Raw genomic sequence first — 20,281 nt, 5'->3', positions numbered from 1 at the left:
AAAAGTGCACTAAAGAGGAATCTTAAATAAAGCAACCCTGATAAGGATAATGCATTTATGAATATGATCAATCTTTATTCATTAATGTGATCTTTCTTTGTACCAAACTGCCTGCTTTGTTGAGTTCTGCAAGATTACAGCTCCGAAGAACACCTGTAGTTGTATCAGGCTTTGCTTACCTCTGAGCATATGAAATATGCCTCCTTCCCTGCCCTCGAGACTTCCAGATTTCCAACATTTTCCTGTTCATGCCTTCCCTCATCAAAGACTGCTTAACAGTAGAGTCCAGCATGAATATAATATGCAATGTAATATGCTCTAGAGCAGGGGTGTCCAGTATTATCTGCAAAGGGTCAGAGTGGGTGCAGGTTTGCCACACCTGATTCCGCCTGTTTAATCAGGTGAGCTTGGATTTCAAAAGATGCAGATGTGGCTTCTGCTTGGTTGGAATGAAAACCTGCACCCACACCAGCCCTTTCCGGATAACATTGGATAGCATATAGCTGCTCTACAGCTATATGATAAAAAAAAAAAAGTAGCTACGCTTTATCAGTGCCAAACACTTTTTTTTTTCAGTCTGTCAGCAGGTATGACTGGACAGCACAGTGTGTGTAATGGCACAGTAGAACTCTGCAGATAGTAGTCAATTCCACTTAGTACCAGTTATCAGAGTGCCTGCGAAACTGCTCTGTATATGGACACCTCCAAGCCAAAAATACACACTGAAGTTGAGATAGAATTCACAGAACAATTTAGCAATATGAAATTAGCCATGTAGACTTCAGCTAATTTTTCTCCAAGTGTACTGAAGTCCTCGCTCTTGGTTTCAGGCTCTGCACTGATTGTTATTTCATCAACAGAGGGCATCATTGCTGCATTACACAGATTTCATGAATGGTTATACTTTGTTTCAAAAAATGTTACAGAAATAGATAATAATAATAAATAGACAATAAAACAGTAATTAAGTCTCTGGAAAATGAATGATATTATTGTAGAGGCACATACTGTACAAGGCACAAGACATCTTATAGTTATTCCCTTGGTATATGTACTAAATAATTGACAACCATTACAGTGTAAAAAGAAGGCAATAGAATTTTTATTGTCTTTTAAACAATCATAAAGTTGCCATGGCTGTGTATTTATAGGTAAGTCATACAAGGAAAGACATTATATTCATAAAGAATATTAGTATAACAATGATCATTTTTAATATTAATTTTCTCCTGGGTATTATATTGTCCATACAAAACTTTTACTAACTATCCTTTTCTTTAGACCCTTTAGACTAGAGCCCAATATTCAAATAATCACTTCTCCAGTACAACACATAATATAAAATAAATTCCAGGAAAGAAATTAATGAAGCTGATTTTACCATAAATATAATACTATAAATCCAAGACTAACAACAGACACTGATATGAGGATTACTGAAAGGCAGATAATACAATTACAAGTAGAGTACTGCCTCACACTGATAAGAAGCACTTCTCAGGAAGATCTGGTTTCCAAATAAAAAATTACTTAATAAAATGCTATATGGGGAAAAAAAGAAAGAAAAAATGTTTCAGTTAGTATTTTAAATAAGCAGAAAACCTTGGTTAAAATGCTTTTGGCACTAAATTTTTTGTTAGTGATTAAAGTAATTAGATCACTTTTTTTTTTTTTTACTTTCATTGCCATTAAGGACTGTTAAAGCAGTGGTTTGGTTCCATCATTTGTGCGCTTGGTGTTAGTAGTCATCATGCATCTGGTCTTGAACTTGTTGCTGATACTGTCTGGTATTGTTGCCTGGTTGTATTTCATAGCAGGAGCAGCTCCTACTCATCTGTCACAGCATTTATCAGTTTGTTTTGTGTTTTAGAGTCTATACAGGGACATAATGAACAGTGTTTAGTTGTTAAAATGTGTATTAATACACACATTTTGTTCATTTTGTAATTTTGATAAATTCATACAGAATATTCTTCAGCGTGGCTCCTCTTGTGTGGTTTCACTAAGCCAGGCTTAGTCATGTTAAAAATAAAACAGCAAACTTTCAGAAGTCCTTATCCCATCCAGAAAGTTCATCAGGAGGTTCCTCCAGCTCGGGTGGAAACATGTCGAAATGACTGTGATCCAGTGGTCCCTTTAGCTAGGATCAATACAACAGTATTACAATACAACAGACTTATCATAAAAATTAGTAAACAACATAAACATAGACAGCTTTGGCAAAATGTAATTTTAAACAAAAAGCATTCAAGCACTGAAGAACAGTATGCTTCACCTCTCTCTTAAGTGGAGATGTCAGCTTCCGTCGTCGCAGTCCCTCCCAGTTGAAGCCCTGAAACCACCTGAGAAACAAGGAGCCATGACATGCACACTGTGCTTTAGTGAACACACCACACAGTTAACAGTAACAGCTAATTTGTAATTTTTAGTAAAGCATGAGTGTCACAGAGATCACTCAAAAGAAGTTTTGGTGAATTGTTCCATAGTTCCAAGCCCATGGAAGTACATGATATATTCAATAAGGCTCTCAAATAGTATTCAATAGCAACTGCTATATACAGTACACACAACTGACTTCACATATCTAAGTATACATTCCCTGCTAGACTTGCATGGATTATTGACTATTTCTAAAGAATGTATTAACATATACATTTAAAATTTTATTTTATTATACATTTATCTTTTTACTCAATATCACCTTACTTCATGCGACATGCTGAAATAAAAGATGCTACAAGAAATTTACATTTAGAAGCAGTTGTCTATGCCTGTACACACTAAACCATGTCCACCTATGGTTTACCCACAGGGCTTAAGCTGAGCACCTATATTTCCGGCACTAACACTATGATGGTTGCTAACGCATCAGCAACGTACGTCAGCATCACCGTTCTCTCTGTAGCTCCACCATTCTGCTGAAGATGGCAACAGCTGTGTGTCTCTTTCTGGGCTCTAATTGTTCCCTCTGTGAATGTGCTCTTGGTCTGCTTTTGACAATTCTGCCAGAGAGGGGCTAATTGGAAAAGGCTTCCATCTGCGATTCATTGTGGTAGGACAATATGTATTGATAAAGAGACTGCCTAGGATCTAAGAGAGATGTTAACATGTTTTATGATATTTTGGCCAGATTAAAGTGAGAACAGTGGGATAAATGTTGGCAGGTTTGGTGGCGGAGGGTGGAATACACCAAAGACTGTCATAATATCTGCTATAATCTCAATTCAATGAGCCAGTTTTTTTTCTAGTCAAAACATAACCTACTTGTGTTTCTTGATGTCATTGATGCCATTTTTCTTATTGCCAAGTCGTTCTGCAGGATTGAGCCTAAACATAACAGAGACAGAAAGGAAGATCGCAGTGGTTCAGCGAAAACACATAAATACTTAATATACTGTATGTGGGTTTAGCTCTAGTAAGATTATGTCAGATATTTCTGTCAGATTATATTTAGTTACAAAACTGAGTAGAGTTTGTACTGTCATGGTGAGTTTGGTCATTAATAATTAAATAAAATATATATTATATTTTAATTTGCAACATGCATTATATGTAGCTTATATTATACAGTATGTATGTGGTGATCTGAACAAATGTATATGAAAGGATGTACAGTTAGCACAGTTTTTCATTTTCAGTGCAATCTCTGAAACAGATAGTATTTCCTGTTTACAAAAAAATGATCAAGCCACGTTTATCCGGTAATTATTTAAATTTATCATGCACTGTATCTATTGCTCAGTGTGATTATATCCAGCCTCATGTTTCCGTCTGTCATCCATGATTATAGACTATGGAGACAATTTCTTTATTTTTTCTCTCACTAACTGCCCTGATTGGCTACTGATGCACTAATCAACAGCCAAAGAAAAATGGCACATCCTTCTCACACAGAGAACAGGGCCAATTATTCTCTCTTGAAAGCATAGCCACAGACTATGGCATTATTTGGATTTCAGTTCATAGTCTATAATCTCCCTGTATAACTCAGCAGCCTTTCTGATCGAAATGATTTGTGATTCAAACATTTGTCTACAGGAGATAATGACATATGACAAGTAGATATATAAAGATTTACCTGCAGAGCCTCCTGACCAAGTCCTCTGGGCGCTTGCTTATCCTCTTGGGAAAGTCCACCTTCTCTATTCCATGCAGAACCATTGTGTAAATCTTAATAGGATCAGATCCTACGAAAGGAGGGCTGGAGGGACAGGTGGAGAAGTCACATGTCATTAAGTCGTGTTTAAACAAGACTCCTGCAGGCTTAAGCACAATTTGCTGATTTGCTAATTGGGATAGGTGTAAAAAAGTCTTTTGCTCAGTTTCAACTTTCATGCTTATAAATGAAGGCATATGGGCTAATTTGAGTGGAACAGTACAAAAGGGGGTATGACATGAGAAATCCCTCACTACGGTGTTTAGACTAATTGTGGGCTAAAATTGTGCTTGAATTATGAATCACAAATGCAATTTTAAAATGGTATTTGCCTGTCTTCAAGCAAATTCAGGGGCCATTTCAGCATACATTTGCTATTTTTACTCAATAAATACTACTGACTGATATTTTTTTCTATAGCATTTTTTTTTCTGAATAAGAGCAAACAACTAACTGGTCGCTTCAAAATCTGAATGAGACAAGTTTCATGAACATTACAGAATTAATAAAATGGCTAGCAAATTGAATTGAATACCAGACTCACCAAATGTATTGCCATCATAAAAATTAATGAGAAATTAGAAATAAATGCTCATGCCTGAAAACCACCAAAAGTGCATTTGTTAAGTTAGCCTATTGGGTAATTTTAGTACACTTTATTAAAGCTTATTCTGTCATTCTGCCTACACTTGTCACTGACCTTGCAATTATTAGCTCTTTATCTTCTTACCAGAAGCTAACATAATGTAAATAAAAGTTGGTATATTCTATGCATTGAAGAAACAAAAGATAAGAGCCTATTAATATGTGTATATCACCACATACATATACAACCTGCAAATATAAGTAAGTATTATGCAGTATTGCTACATTTCACATTCTCACTACACAGTGTTCACTTTTATGTGGATACAGGCATAATGAGGCATTGTCACATGAAGCTTTGATAATCAGCTACACTGTTACAGCTCCTTCAATTATACAGCCCTATTTGCTCATGTTCATGGTAAATCAATTTTACCTCTTCTGGCTATGAAGCATGTTCTGAAAGGCATTGAATGACCATGAAGTCTTAATTTGCTCATCAATTACAGCCCATTAAGAGAAAACATAAAATATGAATCCACAGTGCATGACTAGAAATCTAGATTATGAATGTGAGAATGAGTAAGAATGACATTATTCTGCCCTGCAATGCTTACCTGCCAGTGAGGAGTTCAAAAATGAGGATCCCTAAGGACCAGCAGTCGGCTCCAAAGTCGTGGCCTTTATTCATGATGACCTCAGGGGCCACATACTCTGGAGTTCCACAGAATGTCCAGGTTTTCTTTCCCAAACCAATTCTCTTCGCAAAGCCAAAATCAGTCTGGAAACATACAAGCAGATAAAGAGAAACACTGAACATGCTATATGACTATACCGTTTATAAGATATGAGCAGTGGTAAGTTTGCAATATTTTGAACCTGAAGGCAATAATTGAACAAAATGAATATTCTAGAAAAAGTAAGAATGTATGGTAATATGACCATTTTGATATATCCCTCTGTATCCAGAAGTAGATTCTCTGGCTTCAGGTCTCGGTAAACAACACCCATTCCATGCAGGTATTCAAAGGCCTCCAGTACACAACCAATACAGAATCGTGCAGTGGCCTCCTCAAAGAAACCCCTAAATCACATTAAAGATGGAAAATCCTAATTAATGAACCCAAATTTCATTACTGTTGCAGAAAAGCAATGTTTATCTGAATCATTACCGTCAGTAATGAAGTTACTATATTTCTGATAAAGAATATTAGCCATAATGAGTTTAGTGGAGTGTAAAAATAACCTACACTCACATGTCCCTGAGAATGCTCCATAACTCTCCACCAAGACAGACCTCGAGCAGCATGTACACATATTTATTATCCCGAAATGTCTGAAACAATCTGAAAAACAAAACATTTTCCAGTCAACAGATGTACAGTGCCCTCCACTAATATTGGCACCCTTGGTAAATATGAGCAAAGAAGGCTGTGAAAAATTGTCTTTATTGTTCAACCTTTTAATATTTTGTTCAGAAATTTCACAAAAATACTCTGCTCTCATGGATATCAAACAATTGCAGACAAAACACATGTTTAACAAAAAAAAAATTGTTAAATATAGGTGTGCAATGATTATTGGCACCCCTATGAATTCATATGAGAAAAATATATTTGAAGTATATTCCCATTTATATTTGACATTTTTTAAGTACACCTGGGTGACTAGGAACAGGAAATTGTTCAACCATGACTTCCTGTTTTACAGGGGTATAAATATGAAGTAACACATAGGCCAAATTCCCTTAGTCATTCATAACAATGGGTAAGACCAAGTAATATAGCTATGGTGTGCAGCAAAAGGTTGTTGGCTTCACAAAATGGGAAGTGGCTATAAGAATATAGCAAAAGCAGTGAAAATGCTCATTTCCACCATCAGCACAATAATTAAGAAGTTCCAGTCAACTGGAAATGTTATGAATCAACCTGGAATTGGACATGTGTCTCTATTGTCTCAACGCACTGTGAAGAGGACGGTTCGAGTGGCCAAAAAATCTCCAAGTATCACAGCTGGAGAATTGCAGAACTTGGTTGTGTCTTGGGGTCAGAACGTCTCCAAAACTACAATTCGAAGTCACCTACATCACCACAAGTTGTTTGGAAGGGTTTAAAAAAAAAAAAGCCTCTACTCGCATCCAAAAGCAAACTGAAGCAAACTGAAGTGAAGACACCACTGGAACTTCAAATGGTATCGGGTACTAATTGTCAGATGAAACCAAAATAGAGCTTTTTGGCACAGAGAGGTAGCCAATGTTTTAATGTTCAAGTACCTCATGTTTCAATGTTTTGGGTTGTTTTTCTGCCAGATGACTTAGACATTTGGAGCATTTGACCTGGAGATTACTTCACCTTCCTATGGAAGCAGCAGGTAATCCGCTGTGGCGTCAAGCCATTGAAGGCCACGGTAGAATGATTAGTGACCAGAACCAGCAGCTAGCCAACCTGACTGCGCAGGTGACTAGGTTAGTTCAAACCACACCGGTCGCTGCACTGACGCCTGCGCAGTTTCCTCCAATACTGGCGCCGGAGAAATATGCTGGGGATCCGGCACGCTGTCGGGGATGCCGGAGAGTCGGAGAATTACCCACTTCATGGAGATGTTGACCGGGAGAGCTTTACTCTGGGCCACGGCTGAATAGGAGCAGTGAAGTAGCACCATCACCTCCCTGGAACAGCTGAAGGATCGCTTTCGGATGGTCTTTGATCACTCTCCGGATAACGAGGAGACAGGGGAGGAACTGCTAACACTAAAGCAAGGGTCATGCTGCGTTGCGGATTATGCCTTAGAGTTTTGCGCTGTCGTGGCCTGGAGTGGATGGAACAAGCCAGCTCTTAAGACTATATTTCGCCAGGGATTGAACCCGGATATTATGACAGAGCTGGCCTGTCACGACAACCAACTCACCCTCGATTCACTCATTAACCTGGCTATCCGCCTAGATCGCCTGCTACAGAGCCGCCGCCTAGTACGCAGTAAGGCTGCTGTTGCCGTGCAAAGTCTCCCCACTGAACCCATGCAGCTGGGGCGTGCACGGCTCAACACGGAGGAGAGAGAGAGACAGCGTCGCGAGTTTCGTTGCTTCTACTGCGGTGAGGAGAGGCACCTCGTCAGACAATGTCCTGTCAAGCACGTTGTGACCTTGGAGATAGCGGAACGGCTAAACCACATCAGCCAGGGGTGAGTTCAGGTCCTTCAACCCAGATTGCATTTCAACCTGCATTTGTGTTACCTGTTTTAGTGGAATACTTAGGGTTGTCTTGTACATTAGAAGCGCTGATTGAATCAGGAGTGGCGGGGGATTTCATCGACCGTACAGCAGTATAACATCCCCATTCGCCCACTCATTCAACCCCGTAAGATCCAGGCCATTGATGGAGCCCCTATTGGGAAGGGGTTCATCTCTCATTATACAGTACCACTCATCCTCCATACCAGCGCACTCCATCAGGAGAGCATAGTTTTACGTCACAGTGTCCACCAGACATCCAGTGATTCCAGTGATTCCCCCCTGGCTGGAACAACACAACCCAGGTAGTTCATGGACTAACAAGGAGATAACGCACTGGTCCACCCACTGCATAACACATTGCCTATAGACACCAGTGATCGCCCTAGCTGCTACCTCCATCGAAAGCCCGGATAAAACCACTACAGTCCACATTCCACCCGAATAACAGGACCTCAGTGAGGCATTTAGCAAGGAAGGGGCTAGTGGATTACCACCTCATCGGCCCTACGACTGTGCTATAGATCTGCTTCCAGGAGCTACGCCACACCGAGGAAGGGAGTATCCATTGTCACAGACTGAGCAGAGAGCTATGGAGGAGTACATTCAGGAGGCACTGCAGCAGGGTTACCATGGACCCAGGTAAAGTGCAAGTAGTGGTAGAATGGCCCACTCCAGTAACCGTGAAGGAGCTACAGAGATTCCTGGGTTTTGCAAACTTCTACAGGCGGTTCATCAGAGACTTCAGCTACATCGCACACCCGTTGACGTCCCTGCTGAGAGGAAAGCCCAAACGCCTGCCCTGGAATCCAGCTGCCCAAGCAGCACTAGAGCAACTCAAGAAGGCCTTCACAACCGCCCCCGTCAGCAAACACCCAGACCCGTCCAAGAAGTTCGTGGTGGAGGTCAACGCATCCGAGACTGGCGTACGACCTGTCCTCTCACAACCGGCCACTACCGGCCAGCAAGCTCAAGCCCCTACCCATACTGGATCGCCCCTGGTCCCATATCACCATTGATTGTGTCACAGACCTACCAGAATCCCAGGGTAACACGACCATTCTGGTGATGGTGGACCGATTTTCGAAATCTGTAAGGCTCATTCCACTACACGCCCTTCCCACCGCCTTCACGACAGCCGAGGTACTCTTTCAGCACGTGTTCAGGTACTTCGGCATCCCGGAGGAAGTAGTCAGTGATCGGGGAACCTCAATTCACGTCCAGGGTATGGTCCAGTTTCATGGAGAAGATGGGGATCACAGTCAACCTCGCATCTGGCTACCATCCACAAGTCAATGGCCAAGTGGAACGAGTGAACCAGGAAATAGGCCGGTTCCTTAGAACATTCTGTGCCTCAAGCCCAGAGGACTGGAGCAGATTCCTCCCCTGGGCCGAATACGCACAGAATTCACTGCGTCACTCAGCCACAGGACTCACACCATTCCAATCTATGCTAGGATACCAGCCTCCATTGTTCCCCTGGAATGCAAACCCCACGTAATCACCAGCAGTTGACCAGTGGTTCCAGAGGAGTGAACAGGTTTGGGCCAGCACACACCAGCACCTGGTTCAGACGGCACACACCTTCAAGCGCAAGGCTGACCGTCAGCGCAGTGAGCACCCACAGTACCAGCCCGGTGATAGGGTCTGGTTGTCCACCAAGGACTTAAGACAGCCACATGGCTGCAAGAAACTCACCCCAAGGTACACAGGGCCATTTAAGGTCGTCAAGAAGATCAATGAGGTCACTTACCATCTGGAACTACCTCGACACAGTCGCATTGCTCCCTCCTTCCACGTGTCATGACTCAAGCCCTTCATCACAGGACCTCTAGCCACGGATGTGCCCTTCGAAACCCCTCCTGTCCCACTGGAGATCGATGGGCAACCCGCGTACCTCATCAAGAGTATCCTAAACTCGCGGTGCAGGAGAGGTAATCTGGAATATTTAATCAAGTGGGAGGGCTACGGGTCAGAAGAACAGTGCTGGGTGCCGGTGCAAGACATCCTGGACCTACAGCTATGTAAAGACTTCCACGCATCACACCCTGAACTTCCAGGACCACGACACCGGGGGAGACCCAGAAAGGACTCTGCTCCCGGAGTGAGCCCTTCGGGGGGGGGGGGCTCCGTCATATCTCACCCCGCCACGACTCAGTTTCCCAGGACGCACCGCTAACTACAACATGGCTGCCGAGGACTACACTTCCCACACACGCATGCGCTAGGCTTCCCCGGAGTTCTAATCACACACACCCGCATGCCATTACAAACACACTTACACCACAGCATAAGAGAGACTTTGGAAGCGAAGAGACTTTGCGAAGTAATGTTCAGTAGAATTGTTTCTCTGCCATTCTCTAAGCCTTTCTCTCTTGTGTTTACAAAGTTACTTTTGACCAGTGTTTCCATCCCCGACCTCAATTTCTGCCTAGCCTCATTTTGTTTGTTTGCCTGATCGCCTGACCCTCGCCTGTTTATCGACCACAAACTTTGTCTTTCCCCTTTGGATTATTCTGCCTGGATTCTGTCACCCGCGACTGCTTCCGTCTCCACCCACGGTATGTGACAACATTTTGTTAGGATACATGACATCATGGACTCTATCAAATATCAACAGATATTAAATGAAAACCTGACTGCCTGTGCCAGAAAGCTTAAAATGGTCTGTGGTTGGATCTTCCAACAGGACAATGATCCAAAACATACATCAAAATCAACACAAAAATGGTCTACTGACAACAAAATCAAGGCCCTACCATGGCTAACCATGTCCTCTGACTTGAAACCCATAGAAAACCTGTGGGGTGAACTAAAGAGGAGAGTCCGCCAGCATGGGCCTTGACATTTGAAGGATCTGGAGAAATTCTATATGGAGTAATGGTCTCAGATCCCTTGCCATGTATTCTCCATCCTCATCAGGCATTGTAGAAGAAGACTCCAAGCTGTTCTCTTGGCAAAGGGAGGTAACACAAAGTATTGACTAAAAGGGTGCCAATAATTGTTGCACACCTATATTTAATGAAGATATATATTTTTGGGATAAATCTGTGTTTTGTTTGTAACTGTTTAATATTCATGAGAGCAGAGTATTTTTGTGATTTAGTTTTTATCAAAAGATCAAAAGGTTAAACAATAAATAATTTTTTTACAGCCTTCTTTGCTCATATTTACCAAGGGTGCCAATATTAGTGGAGGGAACTGTATTTGTATCTTCACATTCACAGGCTGAAAGGATATAAACACATAGTATCATCTAATGTTGTTGCACACAGTAAACTGACCACTTTTGTCTAGAAAGGCCAGAAAGATGGTCGCAAATATCAAGCTAGAGCACACTCTTTTACAAGAGTAAATGACATTCTTCAAGTTGTTCCTTAGTAACTTCCCAAAGCCTCTGCCACCCATATTTGCCCCCCTAACACTTGAATGTACACTGGGGCCACTTTATCCTGAGATAACAATACATAGCGTGTTGTATGAGGCCAGTGATATTTTGCAACCTTCTAGAGGTGTTCCCTATTGCAAATCAATCTTATCATCTAACTGTGAGGAATCAACATTCAGAGTATTTATTCTGTTATGCAACACTATTACTGACTTAATTAATCTAGTCCTGACAGTTATTCAAGCTACAGATAACATAGAATCTATTATTACAGCCATTTAAGAAACAGTTGGGTGTTTTGTTTTTTGTTTTTTTTTTGCTTAAGATGATTATAATAAAATGTAACTGATGTAAATGTAAACAACTGATCGGTTTTCACAAGCTGTAATTCTGTATGGTTATAAAACTGACCTGACTATAAAGTTGCAGTTGGTCACTTGCAAAATGTTCTTCTCAGAGTAGATATGGTCCTGCTGTTTAGTGTCAACAATGTGCTTCTTCTTAATGCACTTCAAAGCAAAAGCAGTATCTTCATCTTTGAGCTTGACCTGTGCAATCAAAACATAAACTTAACTTTAACCCTTTACTGCATGAATTACATTTTAAAAAATGCTTTTATGGATTTTTATTACTTGAATTAGTTCAGTGTGCAATGGCGGAAAGAATCATATAGTAAAAAATAACACAAAATGTATGAGGTTCCAATTCCAATTACTATATTTACCACATGGTAACAATTACATTTTACCATTTAACAGAATACTTAAAATATATATACTTGTTTAAATGACAAAAAATACATGTTAACTTAGCTCAGATAGTGTTAAAAATTTTGCCTAAATTTTGAAAAATGAACCAAATTTTGAGAGCCCTCTAACTATGACCTTCATCCTGCCATGTGAAGCATAAAAGTAAGTGGAAAGAGCACTTCATGGTCATGTGACATGGCATTTTGTTATATCAGTGCTAAAAGACCCCTTTTCAGTTACATTGGAAAATAGTAGTTTTGTATTATTGCCTATCAAAAAATTGGAGAAAAATGAATTGTTGCCATATGGTAACACCATGCAGTAAAGGACTGAGGGAGTTTTTACTCTTTCAAAGATAGCATGCACGTTGAAAATCTGACTGGTGAATTAGTGTGGTTTAGGGACATAATCAAGTTTTAGTGTTTTTCTCTTTGATGTTAAGTGGTAGTCATGCTCTCACCAGCTCTACTCTGCCAAAGCCTCCCATGCCTAGTGTGGCCACAATTTGCAGCTCGTGTAAGAAAGAGCTATTGGACAGTCGTGTGGCTTTCTCCCGCAGATTGCGCAGCTCAGCTGCCTCTGTGCCTCGCTCACGCAGAGAAGATTGGCTTCTGCAGTGCCACAACACACACACACACACACACACACACACACACAAGTAATAATAGCCACACACAAGCTAAGAGTATAGGTTCATGCTAAGCATGAGTGACATAAAGTAATTAAAGCTGATTAGCAACAATAATTTGACACCTGATGGTCAACTCTTCAAGCAAAATGTGTTACTGGCATCCAAAGTTTTTCAAGATCAGTCAATCCAATCAAATGCTGCTGGCATGCTAGCACCATTCACCCCCCCCCCCCCACCCCCCCGCCCCCCATTTGGAACAGATGGTAGATTTTCTTTACATATAAAATTTTGAATAGTTTTCCAAAGAACAGTAGGAATGCGGCAGTCGTGTTATCAAGTCCAGATTAAAAATGTTTGTGTTTAAATTGGCCTATTCATAGGTTTTGGATCATTTTACCTTGATACATACTGTATATTTTTCATTATTTGTAGTAATTCTCTTAGATTTATAGTTCTTTTGAATAATACAACTGTTTCATTATAGTGCTTTAGACTAAATATGACTATATAGTATATATGTTGTGTCTTTGAGTGCATCAGAGTAATCAAACTATATTGCTATATAATAAACCAAACATCACATGCAATTCTTTTTCTTCTTCTACTTCTTCTTCTTCTTATCATCTGTCTTAATTCTCCATACAACAAGTGTGTATCCGAGCATATGTAGATATGGTGCTTACGCTGCATTTCTCCTCTCATCACTTATAGACAGCTGCTCCACGTATTCATGCAGATATGCCTGCAGCTCCTCATAAGTGCCCACCATCTGATTAAAGTTACTGTAAAAAGCCATTGGAAAACATTATGAAACTATGGCAAATCAGATATTTATGTAGAGGCCGGAGTGTGTGCCTGTGTGTTAACAAAATCACTTACTCTCTATCCACCACCAAACACTGGGTGTCATTCTCCTTTGCAATGATGTTAGCTGAGCGGACATCCTCACTGAATGATAAAAACGGAGAGAAAATTCTGTACGTATGAAACTCATTTGACAATAATACAACTTTGGAGAGCACTTTAGAGCTCTCTGAGTTGCCATATGAGGCAGTGAGTCTTTGCTCTTAGACAAAGGCACAGTGTGAGAAAATGATTTCTCAGATGACTAGGATTCTACCACCCACATCCTCTCATAGATCAACACTCAGATAGCCCTCTCAGTATAAAACACTCAACCAAGGAACACAGGAAACAAAATAAAGTATAACCCAACCAATTCAAATTAAATGAGCATACTCTCAGAGGATGAGGTTGTATTAAGTCTATGTATAATTAAACCAATGATGAATATAAGAGAATAAGGAAACAGCCAAACCTTATGAGAGCTTTTTCTCCGAAGTAATCTCCTACTCCAAGGGTCTTAATCTCCTGTGGTTCAGGAAAACCCTCTGTGCTCTGGGTTACTGAAACCTGTACCAACAATATGTAGAGGTCTATTATATATACGTATAATACATGCACATAAATATATGAACATTTTACAGCAGTGAATATTTTTGAGGCATGCTACATACAAAATAGATTTTTTTTTAAAGTGACAGTGCAGTGTTGATCCCTGTTTATACAGAATCTTACCTCTCCTTTAGCTATAATGAAGAAAGTGTTCCCTTCCTCACCCTCACGAATAATGTACTCGCCTTTGTCAAAATAATCCTACAATTGAGATAAACCACTCTGAACATCCCAATCCAAGTACTTAAACGAGATGGTGAAAGACAAAAAGATAAAAGAGTCTTGAACACCTACAATTTCTAAACAGTCAACAATTTTGGCAAGTTTCTCCTCTGGCAAGTCCTTTAATAAAGACACACTGAAGAAAAAAGATTTGTTAATGCTTAACAAATATCATGACATGTAAATCATTCTCTCTAACCATGTGCATATAAGTAAGTACTACATCCACACAGAGACCTAACGGTGTGTGTGTGTGTGTGTGTGTGTGTGTGTGTGTGTGTGTGTGTCTGTGTGTGTGTGTGTGTATGTGTGTGTGTGTGTGTGTATTGGTCTAACAGTAATCAACATGCACAGGGGACTATATATTTGTGTCATGTAGTTGCACCTGCGCAGGAAGCTGAAGTACTCTGCGTGTCTGGCCTGAGTGGATCTCATCATGATGCTCTGAAACATCTGCCGGTCCAGAGCCCAGATGTGGGACCGTGTCACAGCTAGTAAAATAGAACAAACACAGCACACCACACACACCACATATTTCCCTTTGGAAAATTACACAAATCAATGTGGACCATACACATACACGTGCAGTGGCCACCGGTTTGGGTCTCTAACTTCGTATACACGTACATACACTACATTATGCTGGATTTTCTGAAATTAAACAATCATGGTTCCTTTGGCATATGATTAGTTGACACTAAATGAACACACTTTTAGTTAAGCTACTAGAAATCTCTCAACTAATTGGTCATGATCCCTTGATACCAGCAGCCAAACAAAACATTTCACACCAAACAGCTTGGCTTGTAAGTGGGAATATTTGGAACCTGTTGATTAAGCAGCTGAGAGCAAGTGATTACATAAACTTTAACCATAAGTAAACAAATATCAGATATAGCCATAGTAAAACTACACTATGGGCATGCACCACAAAAAATGACATCTTGGCAAGTGAAAATATCTTGAATATAGTCAGATTTATCTATTCCTGTTATAAGATTACAATCAACCAAAAATAAGATTATAAAAAGCTATAGACATTTTTTTTTACTCATTTCAAACTTGATATTTTCTTGTCTATTGGCAGACAATTTTGTTTCTTTCTAGAAATATATGCTTAAAATTAGCAAAATTATTCCCAACAAGACTATTTCAAGCTTGAAATTAGCAAAAGAAAATGTCTAGAAATAGGTTTTAGTTTATAGTTTTGTAATAGGAAATATTAGATACAATTGACTACAATATATTCAAAATATATTCACTTGCTAAGATATTTTCTGCAGTGAAATTGTAAAGAGTAATCATCTTTACTTTATTAGCTTTTTTGTTTACATTTGCTCAGTGATAAATTCCTTGGTAACTTTTACCTTGGTGAATATGGATTCTGACTCTGACAATATTCTAATATTAATTTACTCAAATAATAAGTCTGCTAGTGGCTTATCTAAAATCCTTTATTCACGTGGCAAAAAGCACAAACCCAGTAAAGAAAAGTCTAGTTTCACAGGTATTATAAGTGCAAACAGAACACATCTATCATCAAATACAGTACTGTGCAAAAATCGTAGGCACATGCAAAGAAATGCTAAAAGAATAATTAAATTAAACATTTCTACATTGAAGGGGGCACAGCAGCTTAGTGGTTAGCACATTTGCCTCAAAACTCCAGGATTGGGGGTTCAATTCCCAATTCCTGGTGTAATGTTTGTGAACAAAGTAAATTATTTACTCTATCATCATTTTTCCCAACAAAATGCCTTTGGAGAAGAAAGTAGATTTACTAAACACACACTCTCCAATTAAGTAAAAAATTACACAAAAGGAGAGACAACAGAACTGATGTTTTGTGTGTGTGTTTTTTTTTGTTTGTTTGAATAAAAGGGTAATTGTTAAGTTATCAGTGAGACCTCATGATATAATGTGTTGCTTAACCCTAATTGTTGCATTATCAAGATAGTAATAGATTAGCTTTTAGCCCTCTCATCCTAATATCATGACCAGCTGTCATTGCCTAAACCACACATTCACCTTTAACAGTGGCAGTCCTCTTGCAGTTGTAGAGGATGGCCAACTCTCCAAAAGCTGTTCCAGGCCGCATCTGCCCCAGGAGCTTCCCATTTTGCATCACCTCCAAAAAGCCTTCTGTGTACCCACCCAACACCATGGAGTAAAGAACAGGATTATTATAACCTGTTAAAAATATTTCTGAAATTGCTCACAATAAAAGAAAAAAGCTGCTTGATGACAAAAAGGCCAAAGCTAACCTGCAAGCACATAGAGGTAGTTCCCAGGCTCTCCTTCTTGGATCACCAGCTGATTGGCAGTAAAGATTTTCTCATACATGCAGTCCACCATCTCTCGTGTGTGTTGAGGCTCTAATTTCTTCAGAAAGTCGTTGTTCATGATGGCCTCATTAATCAGTCTCTTGGTACTGCAGAAAAGAGAACATGTACAGTAGAATACATATTGGGATTCAGAGAATTCTGAATACCAGATTAGATATGACAACAATATTTAATTGCAAATTCATAGTGATAAGGTAGTACAATACTTTTAGCAATGAGCATCTTTAGGAGATTTTTTATCTTTTTTTCTCTTGCTAAAAATGTTAATCTTGCATAGATTACATCAACTGCTATGAATAATAGACCACAAATTGCTTACAGTTCTGTAATGCTGGGTGGTTGGGCAATTAGTAAAAATGTTTAGAATTATTAGTGATTGATTGATTGGTTGATTATTTATTACTGTGGCCAACCAAAAGACACCATGCTCGCCACTCCTGCTGGTAGTGGTATGGAAAACAGCATATTTGTCTTGGCTATTTGCTGTTGTATGATTTGTCAACAAAATACAATCACAAGAAAATCTCAATCTCATGATATTGCCCTTGGGGTACTTTACATTCAACAAACTTTACTTTCAAGTTTGTTCAATCAAAACCCTGTAACACACATGATCATTTATACTCGTATAGGAAGTTCAATTTTCAGTTTTATGAGAGTCTGTTCTGCTGTACTGTCTGAAAAAAGAAGAATGTGCGCTTCGAATAAGTATCCACTATAAAGTTAAACTTCACAGTATCATACAATCATGTTCTGCATGTTTACACTGAACTGTTGTTTTTTCTTTCTTCATCGGGGCTTCTCTCATTACCACATCTGAAAGAACAAGGTCTCTCCACTTGCCTAAAATGGAACTTCTGAATGAATTAGAAGCGAGATTCGTACGGCCTGCTTAATAAAAACAGTAATGATCCTGCCCATTGCATACAGATGGCCCGCCCATTGTGTTCTTCAGCCTCTCCATTCCCCTTATAGTGTGTTATGGTAATCCATGCTTTTGTGCTTAATCTGAGAGCAAGACACTACAAAGCTTTCTGCTGTTTCCCTCTTCAAGCAAGTCACCATCTTGTATAGTGGCTTGATTAAGAAATTATTAAATATGGCTTGTGTGTGGTATAACAAAGCTTTACAATGAACTCACCATGAGTCTTTACGGATGCGTGTTCTTTCTGTAGATGCATGATTGACCCTGTGGCCACTGTAGAATTTCCCAGACGTAGGCTCAGCGGAAACCCCCTCCTTGGCTTTGAGTCGACGGTGAACCTCTACAGCCACCCTATGGAAACGTGTTGAGCCCTGATTAATGACACTGAGCAGCCTGTGACTGTGCCTCGCTGGTGGAGAGCGGCCCAAACTGTTGTAGCCGATGGCATCCTGAAGCTTGTCAATCTGAGACACTTTGGCCTGTAGCTCCCTCTGTAGAGCCTGCAACTGAAGCTCCTGGGCTCTTAGCTCATGGTCTCGGCGGGTAAGCTCCTCCTCGAGCCAGGATATCCTCAGCCTCAACTGCTCCGATGACTCCCACACCGGTGACTCTTTAATACCCGAGGCCAAGCATGTCTCCTCTAGCCGAGGGGCTTTGATTGAACCATTCCCCATGGCCACAGAGTCACTTCGCACCATAGAGAGAGCTTCAAATGACAGAGCAGCTCAGTGTGTGGCTAGAGACCTCTGTCCAGTCAGATAGATAGATAGATACATTATCTTTCACAGGATTAGCTTTCACATAGACCTATGTAAAAATATATACATATACACCACTTAACCGACTGTCTTGTCAAATGTTGTGTTATTTATCTATGTTCTTTATATTGTTCACGCGTGAATTCAATTTGCACAGTCACTGTCTGTCATCATGTTTTTCCTGATGTTGATCCTGTAGGTCTATATACTGTAGATAGTGTGTACAGCTGTTTGGTTATGGGATCTTGTTTCTAGCTAATGGTCCTAGAGGCACAATATTTTACTTCTCCATTCTGAATGGAGAAGCCTACTGCATATGTGTATACAAATATAAAATACAATACAATGACAATAAAATGAAAACTGATCTAAGAAGAATCATTATTATTGGATACTTTTTCAACAATTAATATTGCACATCAATGCACTCCATTGTTTTATAACAGAACTGATAAGGGACGAGATAGTGTTATACAGCTATTTATTCAAACATGCACAAACTCTAGTGGTTAAAAATACTTAGTGCTGAATCCTATTAAACACATTAAACCCCTAGCACGGAAATGAAATGAATATTATGAAGATTTTATTAGAAAAGAAACAATATATTTTGAAATTGTAACATTGGTAAAATAAATAAATAAAAGTCGAGACGCTATTCGCTTATATAGATGCTCAAACTCTGCTTCCACAGAAATACAACCTGCTGACATGTATTTGAGAAAGACAAGTTTCTTACCTTGACTAATTTTCTGTTAAAATATTCGCGGGATCGTGGCATGAAGCTGGAGATGAACTGTGCTGTCGCTACTCTCTGAGCGCCTGGGAACCTGACGGAAGCTGCACAGTGAAAGAGAGCGGCGCTGCAGCGCGACACCTAGCGGCCAAAACGCGCCATGCGAGTTTTCATTAATGCTGCTGCTGGTGTTCCAACTGTAAGCGCAAGAGGCCAGAAATTGGGACAGTCACCCACTGTCTCTCAGGTGACATGTTGCTACAGTATATGTTGTGCACTGTGCCCTCTTTTCGAAGAGCGGTAATTTCCCTGGAGGTCTGAGCCTGTGTCCTTTCAGGAGCTCTATTTGCTTGGTATCTCTGCTTCAACCCTGGTGAAAAAAAACAACAACAAACAATAGAAACAATCATAGAGATTCTAATGGTTTCCACTACAAATACCATTACAAACCATCAGCTAACCATTAAAACCATTACCATTACATCTGGTGGGTATTATTATATCCACCAGATATAGCATGCCAATAGACGGCAACAAATTACCAGTAGAGACTCACAAGGACCATTACAGCCAATAACATTAAAACCAATATAATTCCCATTATATCCATTACAAATTCGATGAGGGTTTCCATTGTTTTTTATGTTTTTTCCCACTCTGGCATATTTGATTTGACTTGAATGGGCTGATTTGTCACATATACATTACATCACAGTGAAATTGTTTTCCACATATCCCAGCTTGTTAGGAAGCAGTTCAGCCATGATACCACACCCCTGGAGCAGATATGGTTAAGGGTCTTGCTCAAGGGCCCAACAATGGCAGCTCAGCAGTTCTGGGGCTTGAACCCCTGGCCTTCTAGTCAGTAAACCAGAGCCTTAACTGCTGAGCCAGTGCAACACTGATTGGAGTTTATATTGGGGTGGAAACCAGTTCTGGCCACTGTGTTCTGTGTTAGTGCTGGTTACAAGCTTAGTGAATCTCAGAACCAGATAACAAGAGCACTCTTTTTAGGGTTCAGCTCTTGGGTCTCTAATCTTGAAGTGCAACGTTTAGGGCTTGTTTCTGTATGTTTATGAACAGCTGGAAATGACCTAGTTTT

The 20,281-nt window shown here is 39.9% G+C and overlaps 1 protein-coding gene across 2 annotated transcripts; it reads right to left on the bottom strand.

Moving 5' to 3' along the window:
* Positions 1-1,095: 1,095 nt before the first annotated feature.
* LOC108263686 (cGMP-dependent protein kinase 2) lies at positions 1,096-19,284 on the bottom strand. 2 transcript variants are annotated; one of them, XR_001812227.3, is made up of 20 exons: positions 19,183-19,284; positions 17,902-18,431; positions 16,680-16,846; positions 16,444-16,557; positions 14,801-14,906; positions 14,488-14,551; positions 14,317-14,394; positions 14,057-14,151; positions 13,618-13,686; positions 13,422-13,520; positions 12,568-12,718; positions 11,770-11,906; positions 5,998-6,087; positions 5,684-5,825; positions 5,359-5,522; positions 4,079-4,201; positions 3,265-3,327; positions 2,276-2,342; positions 1,965-2,140; positions 1,096-1,873 (listed from the first exon to the last, which is right to left on the bottom strand). XR_001812227.3 is itself a non-coding variant. In XM_017464732.3 (19 exons), exons 2-19 carry the CDS (start codon positions 18,381-18,383, stop codon positions 2,045-2,047), a joined length of 2,307 nt encoding a protein of 768 aa, XP_017320221.1. In that variant the 5' UTR covers positions 18,384-18,431; positions 19,183-19,284; the 3' UTR covers positions 1,096-2,044. The 2 variants fall into 2 exon arrangements, 1 of the variants encoding a protein (XP_017320221.1); XM_017464732.3 differs by having other exon boundaries at positions 1,096-2,140.
* Between the last annotated feature and the right edge of the window lie 997 nt (positions 19,285-20,281).

This window comes from Ictalurus punctatus, chromosome 3 (assembly GCF_001660625.3).
Source record: "Ictalurus punctatus breed USDA103 chromosome 3, Coco_2.0, whole genome shotgun sequence".
In the NCBI taxonomy this organism is placed as follows: domain Eukaryota; kingdom Metazoa; phylum Chordata; class Actinopteri; order Siluriformes; family Ictaluridae; genus Ictalurus; species Ictalurus punctatus.
Note: the sequence above shows the minus strand (reverse complement) of the source record. Positions and strands in the feature narration are given on the sequence as shown.

Bases quoted from the DNA above. Each gene is read 5' to 3' on its own strand.
- LOC108263686 (XM_017464732.3), bottom strand. From the start codon at position 18,383: ATGGTGCGAAGTGACTCTGTGGCCATGGGGAATGGTTCAATCAAAGCC. The intron at 14,907-16,443 runs GTGAATGTGTGG...CTATTTTACTAG, and splicing joins GAGGACTGCCACTGTTAAAG to CTGTGACACGGTCCCACATC. The intron at 2,343-3,264 runs GTAGGTTATGTT...CTTGTTTCTCAG, and splicing joins AATGACATCAAGAAACACAA to GTGGTTTCAGGGCTTCAACT.